General features: G+C 51.0%; 1 protein-coding gene across 1 annotated transcript in view; it reads right to left on the bottom strand.

Moving 5' to 3' along the window:
• Positions 1 to 7,979: 7,979 nt before the first annotated feature.
• The window catches only part of LOC148164790 (voltage-dependent N-type calcium channel subunit alpha-1B-like), a 64,095-nt gene continuing 53,112 nt past the window's right edge, over positions 7,980 to 18,962 (bottom strand). Inside the window, 9 exon segments of the mRNA XM_088021934.1 lie at positions 7,980 to 8,511; positions 8,514 to 8,643; positions 9,047 to 9,291; positions 9,527 to 9,734; positions 11,121 to 11,245; positions 11,415 to 11,542; positions 12,898 to 13,025; positions 14,036 to 14,148; positions 14,652 to 14,759. Of these exon segments, the coding sequence (XP_087878060.1) occupies positions 8,114 to 8,511; positions 8,514 to 8,643; positions 9,047 to 9,291; positions 9,527 to 9,734; positions 11,121 to 11,245; positions 11,415 to 11,542; positions 12,898 to 13,025; positions 14,036 to 14,148; positions 14,652 to 14,759 (1,583 nt within the window). The 3' untranslated portion in view covers positions 7,980 to 8,113.

Genomic DNA, 18,962 nt, shown 5'->3' with positions numbered 1-18,962 from the left:
AGTAAGTTGTTTAGGATGTGGGAGTGTCACAGGATGGTGTGGGGGCCAAGGGCAGGCTGCCCCAAATCTGCCACTTTGACATACAGATCATTTTAAATAAAAGTTACTTAAGAGACAGCCTATGCAATGAGGACACTTAGACCCTCCTCTGTCCCCCTGCAAAGGAAATCAATCTCCCATGTGAAGGTGTCCCTGTACCAGGAGGTAAAGAGATTTTGACATCACCAGAGATGGGAGATTTGGAGCCCATAAGGCTGTATAAACAACCCTTGTTACTTTTTACTAATTTACGACCCCAGCCCAAATTTTGTTTAGAATTCCTTACTAATCGAAGCTCCCAAGGTTAAGTTTTCTTTGTCCTGTGATTTCTTCACAGGTGTAGTTACTCTTTGTCCAAAAAGTATAAAACCTGGCTTCCTTGGTCATTTCTTTAGACCTCAGGTTCATTATTGGGTCTCCATGTGCACAGTATTGCACTTTAGGTTTTTTTCTCCCATTTATCTGTTTCATGTCAATTTCTTTCTTCATCCCGCAGTAAGAACCTTGGACCAAGGAAAATTTCTTCCTCCCCTTCAATGGAATACAGAACGTGACACATAATCTAACTGTATTAGAAACATATGGGGGGAAAAAACCCTCACTGTAGGTTGTATGACAAAAGGTGCTGACCTAAGTAACTTTGGAAATGAATGGAATCTGTAGATTAAAGAAAAAATGTACTGTACGTACACAGTGGACTCCATTTGATAAAGTTCTCTGCCATCAGAGTGGTAGCTAACAGTTCTGAAAACACCACATCTGTAATCTGGAATGGAGCAATGAATTAAATAAAGGGCCGGTGGTGAGAGCCAGGTTTGTCACTGTTAGAGTAGGAAGTTACAGATCAGCAAAGGGAGTAGATCACAATCTCCATGTGGTGGCGGACCAGGTTGGAGACATCAGTATAAACTCATCCTTGGCTTAATATGGACGCAGACGGTTCCACACAGAAATCTTTATCATTAGGTGTGTCGACATAGGTGGGAATACAGGCCTATATTGCCTTGCATTGTCCGCTGAGCATGGACATTTAGCTCCCCCGTGTAAGACTTTAATACCGTTCTCTACTACCCAGAGCTCCTTAAAGAACTTGCTGACGCTAGAACTTGGACAGTAAGTATAGGAGCCAGGATAATCTTGACGTATCAGAAAGTAAGGAAGTACCAAGAAAAGAGCCACAGAGATGGAATGATGTCAATGGAAAGCAGGAGCCAATGGAAAGTGCTCTCCGTCACCAAAGGAGGAATGAGCCAGCGACCAAACACTGAGGTGCTGGAACATAACCTACCCTGGTGTCCGTGCTGGTAAAAATAAATGATTCTTTTTAAGATTTTACTTATTTATTTGAGAGGGAGAGAGAGTGCATAAGCAGAGGGGAGAGACAGAGGGAGAGGGAGAAGCAGACCCCCCACTGAGCAGGGAGCCCGACGTGGGGCTCGATCCCAGGACTCTGAGATCATGACCTGAGCTGAAGGTAGACACTTAACTGACTGAGGCACCCAGGTGCCCCCAAATAGACGATTTTTTAAAAAGAAACCACAGGGCCAAAATGGAGTCACTTACGTCAGGAGACCCAAGCCAGCAAACCAAGACTTACTACCTGACCTAACTGCAGTTCCACACACCCTCACCTCCACGTAAACTTTAACCGGTCAACCTGGAAAATGAACTGAATGGCCCCTTCTGTTCCCCTTAGGAGGGGGACATTGCCTAAAATAGTGCATCCTTTTCTAGTAATTTCTTTTTTTCAATGCCCTCTCTGCCTTTAAAATCCTTCCCCTCCCTGCAGCTCAAAGGAGCCCCTTTCTTTTTGCTAAATGGGATGCTGCCTGTTTCATGAATTGTTCAATGAAGCCAATGGGACTGGGATCTTTTAAATTACTTTGTTGCCTTTTTATTAACAAATTACATAGCTTTTTATAAGCGGGATTGCATAGACCTCTCCTATAAGAATTCCAACTAATAGATGTAGATAACCATTCATCAAGTAAATGGAGCTAACTCTCCTCTCCTAAAGTGGGGGCTCAGGGCAGTTGTCTTCCTGCACATGGGAAAGAGTAACTTCCTGGTGGGGAAGCCTGACCAATGCTGCCCCAGCCAGGTGACCAGCGCTAACATGGACAGTGACAAGTGTTCCCTTGTTGTAAAGTAACGACAAAGCACTTTACCTCCCTGATCTGCCTCCTCAAAACCCATAACCCCAGTCTAATCAGGAGGAAAACAAGTAAATCCCAATGGGGGACTTTCTACAAAATGCCTGACCGGTCCTCCTCAACACTGCCAAGGTCACTGAAACAAAGCAAGACTGAGAAAGTGTCACAGCCAAGGAGAGCCTAAAGACACATGATGAACACATGTCACGTGGTGCCCTGCATGGGATCCTGGAGCGAGAAAAGGTAGAACAGAGGGAACCTGAATAAAATACGGACTCCCGCTAAAAACAACATATCAATATTTGTTCACTAATTGTGACAATTTTGTAGAAAACTAGAAAAAGAGGAGAAATTAGGGGCACCTGGGTGGCTCAGTCAGTTAAGCGTCCGCCTTCGGCTCAGGTCATGATCCCGGGGTCCTGGGATCGAGCCCCACGTCGGGCCCCCTGCTCCGCGGGAGCCTGCTTCTCCCTCTCCCTTGCTGCTCACCCTGCTTGTGCTCTCTCTCTCGCTCACTCGCAGTCAAATAAATAAATAAGATCTTTATAAAAAAAAAAAACAGACATTAAAGGTCAAATAAGGGAAACCTATTGCATCGGACTGGAAGCCTAGAGGAAATGGGTGATTTCCTAATAAAAATGCACAATAATAAAATGGACGCTAAAATAAGGAAAAAACAGGCAGACCAATGAGCCATCCAGGGCCTCATCTTACTGCTGGTTCTCCTCTCACTGTTCTGGGGTTTTCCTCTCCTAGGACAGAAAAGGAACAGGGACAGAACTGTTCTGGAGCTGCCCTTAGACCCGACCCCACTCACTGTCTTCCTCTCCTCCAGCCATACCCTGCTCAGCGAGGACACTGTGCACGGGGAGTCTCAGGGATTGTGGATCCTGATGTGTCACCCAGTTCTTTTTTGGATGGCAAGGGACTGGACACACTTACTAAAGTAAAAGAAGTTAATATTTTTTAATGGTAGAAATACCTTAATACTTGCAAGAGACAAGAGTGGGTTTGGACCTGGCAGGCCCAAAGGCTCACACTCTCACAGTGTGACCTAGACACACTCCAACCCTCCATCCTGCTAAGTGCTCTGGGGTGGCCCCATTCATAGGCACAGTCTCTCTCACTGCATCTGGGGCCTCCCACGACTCCAGGCTGACACCCACTCACCATCCATTCTACTGGGAAGGGTTTCTCTTTCCCTTGGGTTCCATGAAAAGTCATGGCTTTAACTGTCTTTGGCCCGGCTTGGGTCACACTCTCATCCTTGAAGCCATCAGAGCACCCAGAAAATAGAGCAAGGGGTTGGGTAGACTTGGATCATACACGCATCTCTGAAGTGGGTGGAAAGTGGGGTCTGCCCTCTGGAACTGTCTGGATGGTAGGCAGGTGACATGGGGTTCCCAAAGGCAAGCTGAGATGCTGGACTTGGACGTGAGAAGAGATGCCAGGCTGGGAAAGCAGCAGATTCCGCATCACTGGTGACTGACTGCACGGCTTTGGAATCTGAAGCCCAAGGAAGGAAGGGGTCACTTCGTTAGGGTCACGGGCTGCAGCCGCCCATCCAGTGCTCTTGCTATTTTCCCATGACGGCAAGGCGCTCTCCTACTTGCTGAAAAAGCAACTTTGCTGTTGGTAGGAAACTCAAGGCTCCTGCCTTGGATATTGGGTCCTCACATCTCAGAGACTGGAAGGCACACAGACCTCACTCTTCTCCCTGGGAGGAAGGAGCCCCGGAGTCACACCTGCCCCCCACATTAATCGCTCCTCCCCAAAGAACAAACTGGCTCGTTCTCCAGTCTCTTCTCTCTCCTTTATGAAGAACAGAGAGCAAATGTGAGGATGATAAGGAAAGTATCGCTCACTGAAACAGTGGGAGGCTCAAGGATTATTCCACACCACAAATCCACACATGGCAGACTTTCTGGAGGCCACAGTCCCTGAATCATGCATGTGACTCTCTGAAACCAGGCAGCCTCACTGAGAAACTGCCTGCTGGGAGGCACAGTTACTCCCATAACCTTAATTCTTAACAAATACGTATGTCAAAGGTTTACATCATAATCGGGAGGCCAAAGGACTGCAGCGTCAGTCTGCCGAATGGCTGTATGGCTGCTGTGGACAGGGCCACATCCAACATTTGGAGGGTTAAGAGACTGTGAAGGAGGAAGCCCTTGTCTCAACCACACAGATGTTGGGAATGGAAACATCCTGTGGGGGTGTCTACACTGCCCATGGGCCTGTTACACTGCCAGGAGCACAGTCAGCTCAGTAATGGCTGTGGGGGTTGTCAGGACCCTTTCTGGCCTGAGCTGGAGGGCCACAGATGCCTCCCTGGATGGTCAGAGGCCAAGGGCTGTCCTGTCTACTGCCTGTTTCCTGCCGATCACTCAAATGGGATGAAGGATCTAGCCAGCGCCGGGGGGGGGGGGGGGGGGGCAACAGCCCGAAGAAGGCTGTACATGGGGGCGGGCAGGCCACGGCAGTCAGTCCTATATGAATCCATTCGTGTCTACAGAGTGCCCTTGTGGGGTGGGGCCATGCTGGAACTTGCGGCTGCCCAGGCAGAGTGGGGCCAGCAGCACCCTTCCCAGGTGGGAAGGCAGAAGAACCCTTTATAACCTCTGAGTCCCCCTATAACCCCTGACTGGGGATGAGTTGGATCTCAAACTGTCAGGAATCAGGTGGACATTTCCCTTTTCTTCTGTCTGAGCCCAGGAGTGAAGGGCTGAAAACCAATGCTCCAGCTCACCTCTGACTCGTGTGTGACCCTGGGTGAGTCCTGTCTACCCTGGAGGCCCAGGGAGTTGGAGGAGGGGGAAGAAAGCCAATTATGCTTAAACCTAACCCCGATCCAGACCCTGGCCCTGACCCCAACCCATGACCCTCACCCCAACCCCACCCAGATTCTCAGGCTGATCCACACTTGCATCATGAACAGGCCCAAATCAGTTTTAGGGGGTTATTTTCTCCAGAGAGCTGCTCAGCTCTGCACTCCTGCCCACACGCCCGTGGAGGTGGCCCTGCCTCCTGAGGACGCACAGGTTGCTGACCCCCACACCTCTTGCATACATCACCCAGCAGCATGGTGGGGTTTGTTTTGATTTTTTGCTAAGTTTTATTTTAATCCAAGGACTTTGATTCATACCAAATGTCATTGTAGAAACAATAGCAGAATCCAAAGTCTGGGTGATCAGTATTACTCAGGCAGCAAACTCGTCAATCACAGAATTGTTTTAAAGCAGGTCCCAGTTGTGTTGCATGGTTGGGACTTCTTTTTGGGTTTTTTTTTTAACACTGTTCTTAAATATAAAGCTTTGCAACAAACCTTTGACTTATGTCAAATATAATTAAAAATTAACAAATGAGTACATTGTATCAAAAAGTACGAAGATATACATTTCATGCACATACTTGTATATATGTATATATGTATATATTTTACATGCACACATAACTTATTCAAACTACAGCCACTGCTTGACTGGTCCAGATGCAGACAACTGGTTAATGCATTTCAAATTTGGCAACTCACTATGAGATCTCAGTGGAAACATATGATAGCTGAGAAGAGACGATACAGAAACAAAACCCAAAGTCAGGAAAACAAGACACAGTATCTCTTCCCCCACTCCCTGTAGTTTTCACCAATTCCAGTGTCTAGAAGAATCCAGACAGACTGGTGAGGCCGTGTGGGGCTAGAACAGTGATTCTCCACCCAACATGGCCTGGGAAGCAGCTGCGGTTCTGCACAGAATGGATACATTCACAATAACATGGGCCAGAGATGAAACATCAATATCAAAATACACATCCTTCTGCTTTGCAACAGGAACAGAGCTATCTCATGCAGAGTCTGAGATACCATTCCAGTTATTATTTCCTATTGCATGTAAAATACTCTGTAATCTTAAAGTTTCAGAGTATTGTGCCTTCCAGTAAGGAGATTCTATAAAATGGTTTGGTCACAATCATGCTGAAACCCTAGAACAGGTGGTGGTCTTACGTGATTTATTTCTATTGAATGTGTGTCTTTTGTTGCATAGCCCTATGGGTTAACGACATCCACTCACTGGGACACACCTCCACACAGAGAAACGCACACACACGTCACAGGCCAGGTTTCTTTAAGGTGAGTCATGGGGCAACAGCCAATGGGAACACTCAAATGATCCAGCGAAGAGATCATCTGACATTTCCAAACACGGAGGATGCACCAAAATCTAATCATCTAAATATTCCTTTTGTTCACAAAACAAAGGGTCTCCCGGCATTTTATGCACAGCCTCCTACCTACGGTGTTTCCCTTTTGACAGTGGCCATGAGGTTGGATTTCCCTTTCGCTTCCTGCTTTCCCGTGTCTTGTGCCACAGTGCTGGGCTTCAGATGGCTCCTACCTGAGCCTCAGTCGCCAAGCTTCTCCTTGCCCCATCGCTTCCTCCGAGTTTTGGCCTCATTTCAGTCGGGCCGTCCCAAGTGCCCGCACCTGCACAGACACAGGCCCTCCCTCCTGCCCGCCGGGTCCATCTCCACTCCCCCACCTCTCCCTCTTCCCACGACCTCTCCCTCTCTCTGGCCTTATCTGAAAAGAAACTTTCACAACAGATACCACGCCCTCTTTGGCAGGCATCCAGTCCCTGAGATTCAGATGTAGAACAGACTGAAAACACCCCATACAAGGACAGGCTCTACACTGCTCTGTGGCTTCCCAGGAAACCCTTCCACTCGTGGGAGGAAAACAGGGAAATGGTCGCTTCATTTCCAACTACAACCGTCCCACTGGATGTTAAATGAGTGTTCTCCATGGACACCAGCTTTCTATTTGGTTGATATTTGGAACTGGAAACAGTTCCAAGGACTCACCCACGCTTCACACAGGCTTCACGTCACCGCCCCCAGGAGCCTGGCACGAGAGGGCTCAGAAGTCAGGCACTTGGTCGAGAGCAGCAGAAGCCAGGGGAGCTGGGGGGCCACCCAGGCTGGACGCAAGAGCATCTCCTCGCACGAGAGAGAGAGAGAGAGAGAGAGAGAGAGAGAGAGAGAGAGAGAGAGAGAGAGAGAGAGAGAGAGAGAGAGAGAGATACCACCCCCCCCCAAAGAGCTGAGAGCTTCCTACAGGTTGGATTTTTTTTAAGTTCTGTTACTATTTCCTTCCCCATTTTTCTGTTTTTCTCTTCTTTCTAGATCAAGTATATGGAATTGACAAAAGAGGGAAGGGTGTTTCGATTAAAAACCAAAACCAACAGCAAGAATGTTTTCCAGATTTGGTCCCTGTCAAGGTTGACAGCATCTGGGAGAGGACAGAGTGTGTGTGAGTGTATTTCTGGTGTCCACCTGCTGTTTCAGTACAAAGAGCCACGCTGGATGTGTTTGTGTTTGTGGGCGCTGACAAGAATGCACAGAGCCACAGGCCGGGCTCCTGAGGTTACTGCTGTTGACCAACCACTCTGTCTTATCTGGCCAGGCATGTAAACATGCCGGGCTCCGTACCACACACGTGGATAAAGGATGGTCTCTACCAGATCCAGACCTCCTAAAAGTGGCCCGGGCACACCCCCCAGACGCTGGGAGCCATCACACAGGATTTAGACTGACAGGGTCCCACTCAGCACATGCAGTGACTTCCCGTGTAGGGTCTGTGGCACGAGACCCAGGCAGGCAGCATACAAGGGGACAGAGAGAGCCACGTCCCTCTCCGAAAGGGCTTTAGGAATTGGTCCAGCATAAAAGAGAAGGTGGGGGCGGGGGGGTGGGGGGGAGCCACGGGGCCTCCCCTCAGCTGGCCCCAAAGGCGGGGTCGCTCCAACCAGGGGCTGCTGCCCCTGCCTCGGTGCCCCTGCGCGTCCCTGGGAGCCCAGCGTGGATGATAAAACTCATCGGCTGGAACGCGCCCACTGAGCAGGCATGAAGCGGAGGTGCGGCTAGCACCAGTGGTCTTGATCGGGGTGGTGGTAGCTATGCTGAACCCGGCCGCCCGAGCTGAGCCCCAGAGTGCAGTGGTAGCCGTTGGGCACGCGGCGGAGGGGGTGCGACTGGGAGGTCAGGGAGGACACATAGGAAGTCCGGGAGGAGCGGCCTGAGTTGGTGGCCACAGCCTCCTTGAAGGTAAGCGTGTCCTCAGGCTGGGTGTGGGCAGTGTCCTCACTGTCCAGACGCTGCCCCAAGTAAGGGTCAGAGCCGATCCTAGAGCCGGCGGCCAGGGGCTGGCTGAGGGGGTCTCTCTGGAGCAGAGCGTTGTGTTCGGAAAGGCCACGGCTAAGCCGGCCTGGGGAAAAGGTGGGGAGGCTGGTCTGTGCCCCAGCAAAGTGGACAAGCGAAGATTGGCCATCTTGTAGGTGACACTGGGAAGGGGGGTCAGCGAAGTCTGGGGGAGCTGCCTCCGCCCACCACGGCCAGGGGTGCTAGCACCGGATGTTGGCAACAAGGGGCTCCCATTCACTGAACCACCACCCTACAAGAAAATAGAACAGAGAAAAAAAAAATCAAAGTCCCAGACCAGAGGCCAATGCAGGTGAGAACCATGGAGGTGGGGGGTGAGGCATGGAGAGAGGCAGGCACCCTGGGAGGGGACCCGTAGGGTGTGTGGTGGAGGGGGGAAAGCCGCTGGTGCCGGTAGGCCTGGGGAGGTGGTTGGGGACCAGTGGGGAACAAAGGGACAGGCACAGCTCAGGGAGAAGGGAGACCAGAGGCCATTCCAGGGCAGTTGGGAGGGGAGGATCGGGCTGGTGCGGGAGGAATGAAGCAAGGAGGGGGGGAGCGCAGACTCGGGCCTGGGAACCAGGACATGAAGGAGGATTCGGAGCATGGTGGGGGGGGACTCGTAAGGAGGGGCAGTGAGGGGGGTCCTGTCTTACCGGTCTCGGGGGTCCTGGCTCCTGCCCAGCTGTTGGTGACGTGGGGTGGCTGCTGAGGGAGGGTTCGGGCTGCGAGGGCTCCCGGCCCCCAAAGCGGTCACAGGAGTAGAAACGCTGCTTCTCCGAGGAAGAGGAAGAGGGCTGCCTCCGCTCTTGGGACCGGCCCCGCTCCTGTCTGCGCTCCGTCCGGCAGCCTGTGGGCCCCTCTCGCGGGGGTGGGCCTGGCCCTGCAGCACTGCTGGGTGCTGGCCAGGAAGAGGGGAAGTCAGCACAGCGAGCCAGGTGGGGAGACAGACCCCCAGCCCAGACCCAGTCCCCAGGGCCAGCAGGGGGACCCAGGGGGAGAGCTGAGGTGCGTGCGTGATCCTGCCTGGTCCCCAGACCTGGGCCTCACAGCCCCCTACTCAGGGCCGTTTGGATGGTGGAGGCACAGAAAGGAATGCCTCAGGCCCTGGCCATAGGAGGGACCCCCGCACGCACCGCCATCTGTGTCTGCGGACAGGCTGGGCCCCTTCTCCAAGGACTTCTGCTTCCTGTCCCTGCGGCGATGGCAGCGGTGGTGGTGATGGGGCGCAGCCTGGCTGTCTGGGGCACGGTCCAGGGCAGCGCTGCAGAGATGAGCCACGTGGGGACGCTGGGGCGCCAGTGTGGAGATGGAGCACTTCATGGGGCTGGCGTTGGGGGCCGGCTGTGGGTGGGATGTGGGTTGGCACACAGTCTGAGAGAGGGGCCTGGGGCAGGCTCCAGGGTGGCACTGCAGGCCTGGGGTTCAGGAACCACCAGGCCCCTCCCTCTCCCCAGAAAGCTCTTCCCCACCCAGGCCCACCCTTTCTCCCAGAGCACGCTGCACAAGGTGCTGTCCGTCTCTGCCAGCGGGGCCCAGAGAGCTGTTGGCCTCAGTGTCCCTGGGGGACAGGGACGATGCCAGGAAGAGGGAGCCTGCGGGCCTGGCTGGGAGAACCCTGAGGGCTGGCTGCGTGTGATGGCTCTGCTGGGCCAGGGCCATGGGGCTCCTGCCCTGGACTGAAATCGGGACCTGCGGAAAGGGGCTCTCCAAGAGGAGCTGACCCACAGCCTCCACTCGGCATCCTCAAGCTGGCCGCCCAGCGGGCCAGGGTCGGGAAGGGGAAGAGGGCGGGAGCCACCACCAATGGGAGGCAGAGACAAGTTTAGAGAATGAAGTCATTTGGAATGTGCAGAACCAGGAACCACAAAAGGAGGCAGGGACAGGGCCAGCCCCAGGCAAACACTGAAGGTCCCCGGCTGGAGGACATGCCCCTCTAAAGCCCCTCACCATCCCAGGAAGTGAAAGCAGGGCCCCCTGACAACAGCCTCAGGTCTGCAGGCCCCTCTCTGAGTCCTTGTGAATGGGCCCACAGCCCCCTTGCCCTGGAGCTTCCTGCTCGGTACTCAAAGCATCCCCGAAGGAGCAGGGGATGGAGGTGGTGCCGCCTCCAGAGTCCAGAGAAAGAACAGGGCAGGTCGGGTGCCTGGGTGGCTCAGTTGGTTAAGCGACTGCCTTCGGCTCAGGTCATGACCCTGGAGTTCCAGGATCGAGTCCCGCATTGGGCTCAGCAGGGAGTCTGCTTCTCCCTCTGACCCTCCCCCCTCTCATGTGCTCTCTCTCTCAAATAAAATAAATAAAATCTTTAAAAGAAAAAAAGAACAGGGCAGGTCCTCCCCAGAGCATCCATGGGGAAAGGGAGGACCAAGCTGTGAGGCACCGTGTGCATGGCGGGGGGGCCGGGGGGGGGCAATGCAGGCTGGCGTGGGAGAGGGGTGTCCTAGAGAGAGGGAGAGTCTGGGTCAGGGACACTGGGCTGGGAGATGGAAGCCCCAGGGCCACCGCAGGAGGCTGAGCACCGGTGGGTGGTGGGGATTCCTGGCAGGCCTCCGAGGACTCTGGCTGCACCTCTTGAGACCATCATCCTGGGAGCTCCCAACGGGGCTGACAGTGTCCAGGCCGCCGTGCAGGTAGGGAGCCCTCACGCGGACACAAGCCCTCCCCAAGCCAGGGCTCCTCATCCCCCACGCCCCCACCCTCCCATGACCCTGGCCCTCCCAGACCACCCACCTGAGTCTCTGCAGCTGGGCGAGGCATGGAGGCCGCGCGTCCCTGGCTCTCCAGTCCGGGTTGGGGCTCCCCGTCAGGACCTCTCAGGGCCATGCTCTGCATCTGGACGTCCACAGCCTGGGCACACAGCAGCCCGCAGTCACACCGGCCCCCACCCCACTCTCACCTTCCCCCCCATCCTGGGCTCCCCGCCACACTCCTGCCATCCCCCACCATCCCTGTCTCACCCCAATCCTTGTCTCATCCCCCATCCCCAGCCTGGCTCCCCAGCCCTGGGAGCCCTCTCCGGGTTTCCTGGCTGCACCACTGGGATCTCTGTAGAGTGGCCACGCTCCAGGGGTGTCCTTGCCTCATAGGGTACCTCCTGGGTCCTCTGAGTGCCCCAGGAAACAGACTCCTTGATGCCACTCTCCTGGGGTTGTCTGTAGAGAAGAGAGGATTGTGCTGTTGGCTCAGAGGTCTGTGGGCCTTGGAAGGCCCACCAAGGACCTGGCTCCAACCTGCCAGGAACCTATACTGGCCCCTTCTACTCTGGGTTAGAAGCAGCCCAGACGCGTGAGGCCCTTCAAGTACAGGCTCTCAAGTGGCCACAGAGCAAGGGATGTGGACCCAGTACCAGGGCTCAGAGCAGATGGGCAGAGAGGGCCCCCGGACATGAGTCCGAGGGAGGTCTGGGCCCACCGCTTGCTGGTCTAGGGACACCCGGCAGGTTCCTTGGCCCTAGACAGGGCCTCCCAGGAGTAGTGGAAGGCCACATGTGCACAGCATGCATGACGCAGAGGGCGGACATCCTGTCTACGCTGGTGCACAGCAGGCCCTGACCACTACGTTAGGGGCAGTGTAGTACTCAGGAAAACCTACCTGATTAACAGTCCAAGACCCACAACTAGGCTGCAGAAAAGAACGTCCAAACATGTACAGATGAGGAGGAAATCAGGAGCCCTAAACATGCATGCTGTGCCCAGCCTGGTACCAGGCCCCACACCTTAGCCCTTGCTGGATGAGGCAGAGCACAGGCCCCCCTCTTTGGGCTCAGCCAATGATTTCCTTTAGCCAATAAGGGTGTTAGCAGACCTGGGACCCTGCTGGCCCTGAGGGGGTGGCTGAGAGGAGCCTGCCTGCTACCACCCCCCAGCGACACACGGTGCAAGACAGGTAGGTGACTGTTAGTTCGCAACACTTGGTTTTGGGTGGTTCATTACCAAGAATTATTGTGGCAAGAGTTAGGGGTTAGGTAACAAGGACGTTACCAATTTGTCTACAAAATACAATTGCTTCAGAAATCACTACTGGAGTGGAGATCTGAGGTAAAATGTCTTAGAGGAGTTAGGAAGACTAGACACACACAGGCCGTCAACAGAATGGGGTCAAAACAAATCATTTTCAACAGGCAGTGAGGAAGCAGAGGCAGAGGCCCCTCACTGGAAAGGGAAATGGGCACGCACAATGGGAGGTGACAGTGGGAACCACCGACTGTCTAAATCCACTGACCTCAGTGCCATCAGAGGCACCCATGTAACGTTTTGGGAATTAGCTTTGGAGTCCACCATGGACCGCTCCAGCAGCCCGCCTGGACTAGCTTTCAGGCAGCATCTGCGGGGAACCATTTGGGGGGAGGTGGGCACGGGGTGGAACAGAGAGGCCAGTCTCCCAAAGTGGTGATGGGACCTGAGGGCTCCATGTCCTGCAGCACAGCCTACAGGGAGCCCCTCTGGGAGGGGGAGAAACCAGGAGTCCTGCCTCCTCCGTGCACCTCGCACCCTGGCCAGGTACTCACACGGCCCCGCCGTTGCTGAGGGACGCAGAGCTCTTCTGCCGAAGGAAAACCCGGGCTCCTCGGAGCACAGCCGGCTGTGTCTGCTCCAGCGTGGCCTTCAGAGGGTGGAACAGGGACACAGGGCCCATCTGTAGAAGGGACGCAGGGAAGACGAAGAGCTCTAAGGGCACAGACAGGTGTGCCAGAAAGCTGGCCTGACCCCACAGCATGGGTTGGTGCTCCTTCTGCCCTGCCCCAGCCCTACACAGGAGGTAGGCGGGGGCTTACTCCCAACCTGGCCTGTGAGTGACATCAGGAAAGTCATTTCACTTCTTGGAGCTTCAGTATCCCTACCTACAAAATCTGGGGACCTCATCCAATTAAAAATGGTAAAAGGTTTCATCTCATCATCAACTTGGATTGATGGGTAGAGGCTGCATGAGCCCTGGACTGAGCAGAATTCTAAGGACATTTCAGGGCTTGGGGGGCGGCGGGGGGGTCACTGATGGGTGTTTGCAACAGACAGGGGAACGGGGGATGTGGTGTGGGCATCAGATACTTCCCATCCCATGATGGGTGAATGTCCCTGTAAGCTCCGAACACCAGGCAACTTTCTAGACAGAGTCTACGTATGGTCACTGATGGTTTGGCTGCGTGGGAAAGTTGTTATCTTTGAAGGATGACGTCAGGAAGATGGGGCCCCAAACCAGCCCAGTCAGAGTCATGAGTGGAAGAAATCATGACCCTGGACCCATCAGTTTGAATCTCTCCGGTCCCTGCCAATGTGCACGGTAATCAGGTTCTCCTCGAACCTCCCCAAACAACCTCCTCAAATATTCTTCAAACTTCTTTCTTCTACCACTTAAAACAGTGGGATCTCCAGGGAACATGTCCTCAGCCCCTTGTCTACTGCTCCTGAACACTAGGTCTCCATGTCAGGGGGCCCCCAGTACCAGCAAGAGACCAGCCGTTGGAAAGCACGCAGGCTGTATGGGGTTTCTGACTTTGGGGCCAGAGAGTGAGGCTACAGTAGGAACCTCTCATCTTCCTTTTCCCGCCATGCAATCCCCAGGAAGGATGTGGGTTTCCTCTGCCATCAAAACAACTGACGGGTGCCAGAGTCTGAGGTTTACTTCTTGGAAATCCTGGAACTCGGTACCTGGGACAGGCCTCCCGTGGCCTGGTGAATCTGGTCTCTGGGGGTCTTTTTCTGTTTGTAGAAGTCAAATATCATCAGAGCTGCGTACACCTTTCCTACGGTCATCTCATCGGCTGGAGGGAGAGAAAACAGAGGGTGGGGTGTGGAGGAGGAAGGGGAGGTGGGGGACAAGGGAACAGCCTCCACCACAGGGACTCCTGGACATGCTCAGGGAAGGGCATAGCGCTTGGCCGAAGTGGCATCTTTGGGCACTGAGCACGTGTCCTCTGGAGCTGTACTGACTCTCCACAGGGCCCTCCATCTCCTCCCAGTGAAGTGGATGTGGGGTTTAATCTTTAAGCACCTCATCTCTAACTGTAGGAGTCTCCCTGATGTTCTCTGGATTTTTTTAAGTATACACCCCTACCAGGAACGTGGGTGACTGTGGTCAACAGAATAAAGCCGAGGGAATCCCTTCCCACAGTCCCTATGCACCCACTGGTAAGACCGTTCTCCCTGCAGGTGGAAACTAAGTCTAGACTATTGACGAGGTCACCCTGGCCCAGGCCTCCTGGCTCTGCCTCTGGGTGGGACACAAAAGGGGGGTGAACAAGGAGAATTTCTTGCCCTCACTTACGTTTATGGTGTGGCACCAGTAAATCCAGGGTCTTCTGGGGCAGATTGGCCCACACAGAGGAAATCTCCTTCCTCAACTCTGCATCACACTGATGCTGCTTGGTGCCGGCTGGGGCAGGACAAGGGTGTGGAGGGGAAGAGAAATGTTAGGAGCTGTCTCACAGGCCCCCTGGGGGAGCCGGCAGGGAGAGGTGTGGTGTGAGGGGAAATGGGGCAAGGACAGTGCCAGGAGAAAGGGCAGAGCGGGGAGAAGCATGGCCACGGCGGCTGTCGGAGCATCCCTGATGGGCACGTGCAGAGACAGAGGCCTGTGTGCGTGGGCCCTGGGAGTGGAGAAGGGATATGGTGGCGGTCCAGCTGTTCGTCCAGCCATTCAAAACTATCAAGAGAGCACCCTCCCGTGCCAGGGACTATTCTAGGTGATGGAACAAAAGCAAAGGAGCCGCCTTTGTGGCACCATGTGGCTTGACCCAACAATAAAGTGGCAGTAAGTTCAAAACCTAGTGTGTTGGGTGCAGAAAAAGCTTAAGTAGGGAAGGATGAGAAACATTAGGAGGGCTGAAATTTTGGACAGGGTAGTCAGGAAAGGTCTCATGAGAAGGTGGTGTGTGTGTAAGACCCCGAAGGCAGAAAAGGACCAGGGGGTGCAAAGGCCTCGGTGTGTCACACAACCAGCCAGGAAGGCAAGGCTCACTGAGCGGGGGGTGGGGGTGACGGGCTGCAGGGAGCAGATGTTGAGATAGGAAGCAGCAGAGCGTGATAAGCAGAGGGATAAAATACTCTGACCTTTTTTTAGCATCAGGTTTACTATGGTATAATGTACATACAATGAAATCCACCCTTTTCAGTTATCCCATTCTATGAACTTTGGTAAATCCATAAAGCCACACATCCACCCCCACAATCGAGTCATGGTATATGGCCCCACTGCCAAAGTCCCTCTGTGCTCCCTTTGTAGCTGACCCCTTGGCCTCCTCTCACCCCGTCCCATCCCTAGTGTGTTTTCTGTCTCGGTCTGTTTTGCCTTCTCCAGAATGCCACACAAACAACGTCATCGGGTGTATTGGCTTTTGAGTAGGACTTCTCCACTCAGCGTGGTGCCTTTGAGATTCAGTCCACGTTGTTGTGTGTAAGTAGCCTGTTTCTTTTGATTGTGGAGTACTACCTTGTGGTATGGATAGACCCCAATTTGTTTATCCATCCACCAGTTGTGAGCATTTGAGTTGCTTACATTTTGAGGAGATTATGAAATAAAGCTGTGAACATTTGCATATAGGTTTTTGTGCAGATGTATGTTTTCTTTTCTTCCCACTTGGGAGTGGGCTGGCTGGGCCGTACGGTAAGGAACTGCCAAACTAGGATCACAAGAATTCCATATTATGCATTCTCACCAGGACTTAATATTGTTATTTAGAAAAGTACTTTAGTTGTATTAATAACCATGTAGTGTTATCTTACTATGGCTTCATTTTGGATTTCTCCCATCCAAGTATGAACCAGGCCCAACCCTGCTTAGCTTCCGAGATCAGACGAGATCGGGCGCGTTCAGGGTGGTATGGCCGTAGACTTCATTTTGGATTTCTCTAATGATTAATGATATTGAGCATCTTTATAGGTGTTTATTTGCCTTCCATATATATTTTTTGGTGACATGTCTATTCGAATCCTTTACCCATTTTTATTAGGTTGTTTATTTTCTTATTACTGAGTTGTGATGGACCTTTATCTATTCTGGAAACTGATCCTATATCAGATACATGGTTCAAAAATATCTTCACCAATGCTTTAGCTTTGTCTTCTCATTTTCTTAAATGTCTTTTTGAAGAGCAAAAGTTTTTAATGTTGATAAAGTTCAATTTTTCTTTTATGGCTCATGCTTTTGGTGTCTTCAAAAATCTTTGCCAAACTCAAAATTGCCAAAATCTCTCTCCTGTGTTTCCTTCTAGAGGTTTTATAATTTTACATTTTACATTTATGTCTATGATCAATTTCAAGTTAATTTTTGTAGGAGGTAAAAGGTATGTGCTATGGACTGAATTGTGTGCTGCCCCCGTTCACATGCTGAAGCCGGAACCCTCATTGTGACTGTATAAGGCCGAGAAGGAGGCAATGAGGTGAAATGAGGTCAGAAGGGTGGGACCCTGACCCAGAGAGTTAGTGTCCTTATGAGAAGAGACACCAGAAAATTCATTCACTCTCTGTATGCACTCAGGGAAAGACCATGTGAGCACACAGTGAGAAGGTGACCACCCTACAAACCAAGAGAACAGGCCCAGGAACGAAACTTACCTTCCTGGCACCTTGATTTGGACTTTCAGCCTCCAGACTGTGAGAAATAAATTTCTGTGTTTAAGCCACTCAGTTGTGGTTCTTTGTTATTGGCAGCCCTAGCCGACTAAGACACTAAATGTCAAGATTTTTCCCTTTTCTGGATAGTTGTCTAAATTTTTCAAGTACCATTTGTTGAAAAAATTATCTTTTCTTCATTAATTGCCTTTACAACTTCATCAAAAATCCATTGGCAATGTAAGTATGAGTCTCTATTGTGTTCCACTGACCCATGTCTCTGTCCTGTCACCAACACGATACACCTCAATTGACGTGCTTTATAGAAAGTCTTTGATTCAGGTAGAGTAAGTTTTCTTTGTTCTCTTTTCAAAATTGTTTGTTACTCAAGTTCTTTTGCTTTTCTAGATACATTTTAGAATTTGTTTGTACATTTCTACCTAAAAACCTGTTGGGATTTTGATTGGGTGAACATTTATTCTATTGATGAATGTGGGAAGAATTGACATCATGACAATATGGAATCTTCCAATGCATGAAGATGATGCAGTGCTTAATTTTTAGATCTTCTTTGCTTCTTTCAATATTTTGAAATTTGCAACATAGAGATCTCACATATATACTTTTTAGAGTTATCCAACAACAAAGAAGTACTTCATGTTTTTGGTGTGATTTTAATGGAACTTTTTCCCATTTCAATTGTTAATTGCTAATATATAGAAATACATTTGCTTCTTGCACACTGACCTTGTATCCTGTGACCTTGCTCTATACTTGGGGATGGTTTTAGTTACTTTTTTTAATGGCTTAAAACAACAGAAATTTATTATCTCAGTTCTGGAGGCCAGAAGCTCAAAATCAAGGTGTCCAGCATGACCGTGCCTCCTCCAAATGTTCTAGTGAAGAATTCTTCCTTGCCCGTTTCTAGATGTTGGTGGCTCCCAGCCATCCTTGGCATTCCTTGGCCCGTAGATGCCTCCATTTTATTCACTTTTTCTTAGAGTCTTTCAGATTTTCTCCATAGATAATCATGTCAGTTGTGAATACAGGCAGTTTTATTTCTTCCTTTCCAACTGGTATGCCTATTTCTTTTTCTTAACTCATTACAATGGCTAGGACCTAACGTATGGTGTTGAACAAGAATGGTGACAGCAGACATCCTTCCTTTGTTCTTGATCTTAGGGGAAAAGGGGTTAGTCTTTCTTTGTTAAGTGTGTCATTCGCTGAAGGTTTTTCATAGATATCCTTGATCAGATGGAGGGGGCTTCCTTCAGTTTCTACTCTATGCAGAATTTTTAAAATCATGGATACTGAATTCTTGTGAAATGCTTTTTCTGCATCTATTGAGATGATCATATAGTTCTACTTCTTTGATATATTAAATTATATTGATTGATTTTTTATACTTGAACTCAACTTGCATTCCTGGGATAAACCCTACTTTTGTCATCAAGCAAATAGATATATATACAGCCAGACTCAGTTTGAGAAAACTGGGTGGAATATTTTTGTGTCTACAGTCATGAGGGATACTGACCTGTCACTTTCTTTTCCTATAATGTCTTTGTCTCATCTTGGTGTAGGAGCAATGTCAGCACAATATGGTAAGTTGAGAAATGTCCTCTTTTTCTCTATTTTCTGGAAGAGTTTATATAGAGCTGGTATTATCTCCCCCTTAAATGTTTGGTGGACCTCACCTATGGAGCTAACTGGGCCGGGGATTTTCTTTGTTGGAAGGCTTTTAACTATAATTTAATTTCTTTAATAACTATAGTGCTACTCAGATTCTCTCTTCCTTTTTTTAACCCACTCAGGTTATCCATTCTTGAATGAGCTTGATATTTGGTGTCAAGGAATTTTTCCATTTCATTTAAGTTGTTGAAGTTATTGACAGAAAGTTGTTCATAAAATTTCCTTGTTATCCATTTAATGGCAGCAGGACCTGTAGTGGTGTTCTCTCTTTCATTCCTTATATTGGTTATTTCTATCTCTTTTTCTTGATTGGTCTAGCCAGAGGTTTATTAAT

The sequence above is a fragment of the Eumetopias jubatus genome, unplaced genomic scaffold, assembly GCF_037043125.1.
Source record: "Eumetopias jubatus isolate StellerSeaLion01/CBP00866 unplaced genomic scaffold, mEumJub1_p1.0 scaffold_3, whole genome shotgun sequence".
NCBI lineage: Eukaryota > Metazoa > Chordata > Mammalia > Carnivora > Otariidae > Eumetopias > Eumetopias jubatus.
The sequence above is the reverse complement of the archived record's forward strand: the minus strand, read 5'-3'. Positions and strand labels throughout refer to the sequence as shown.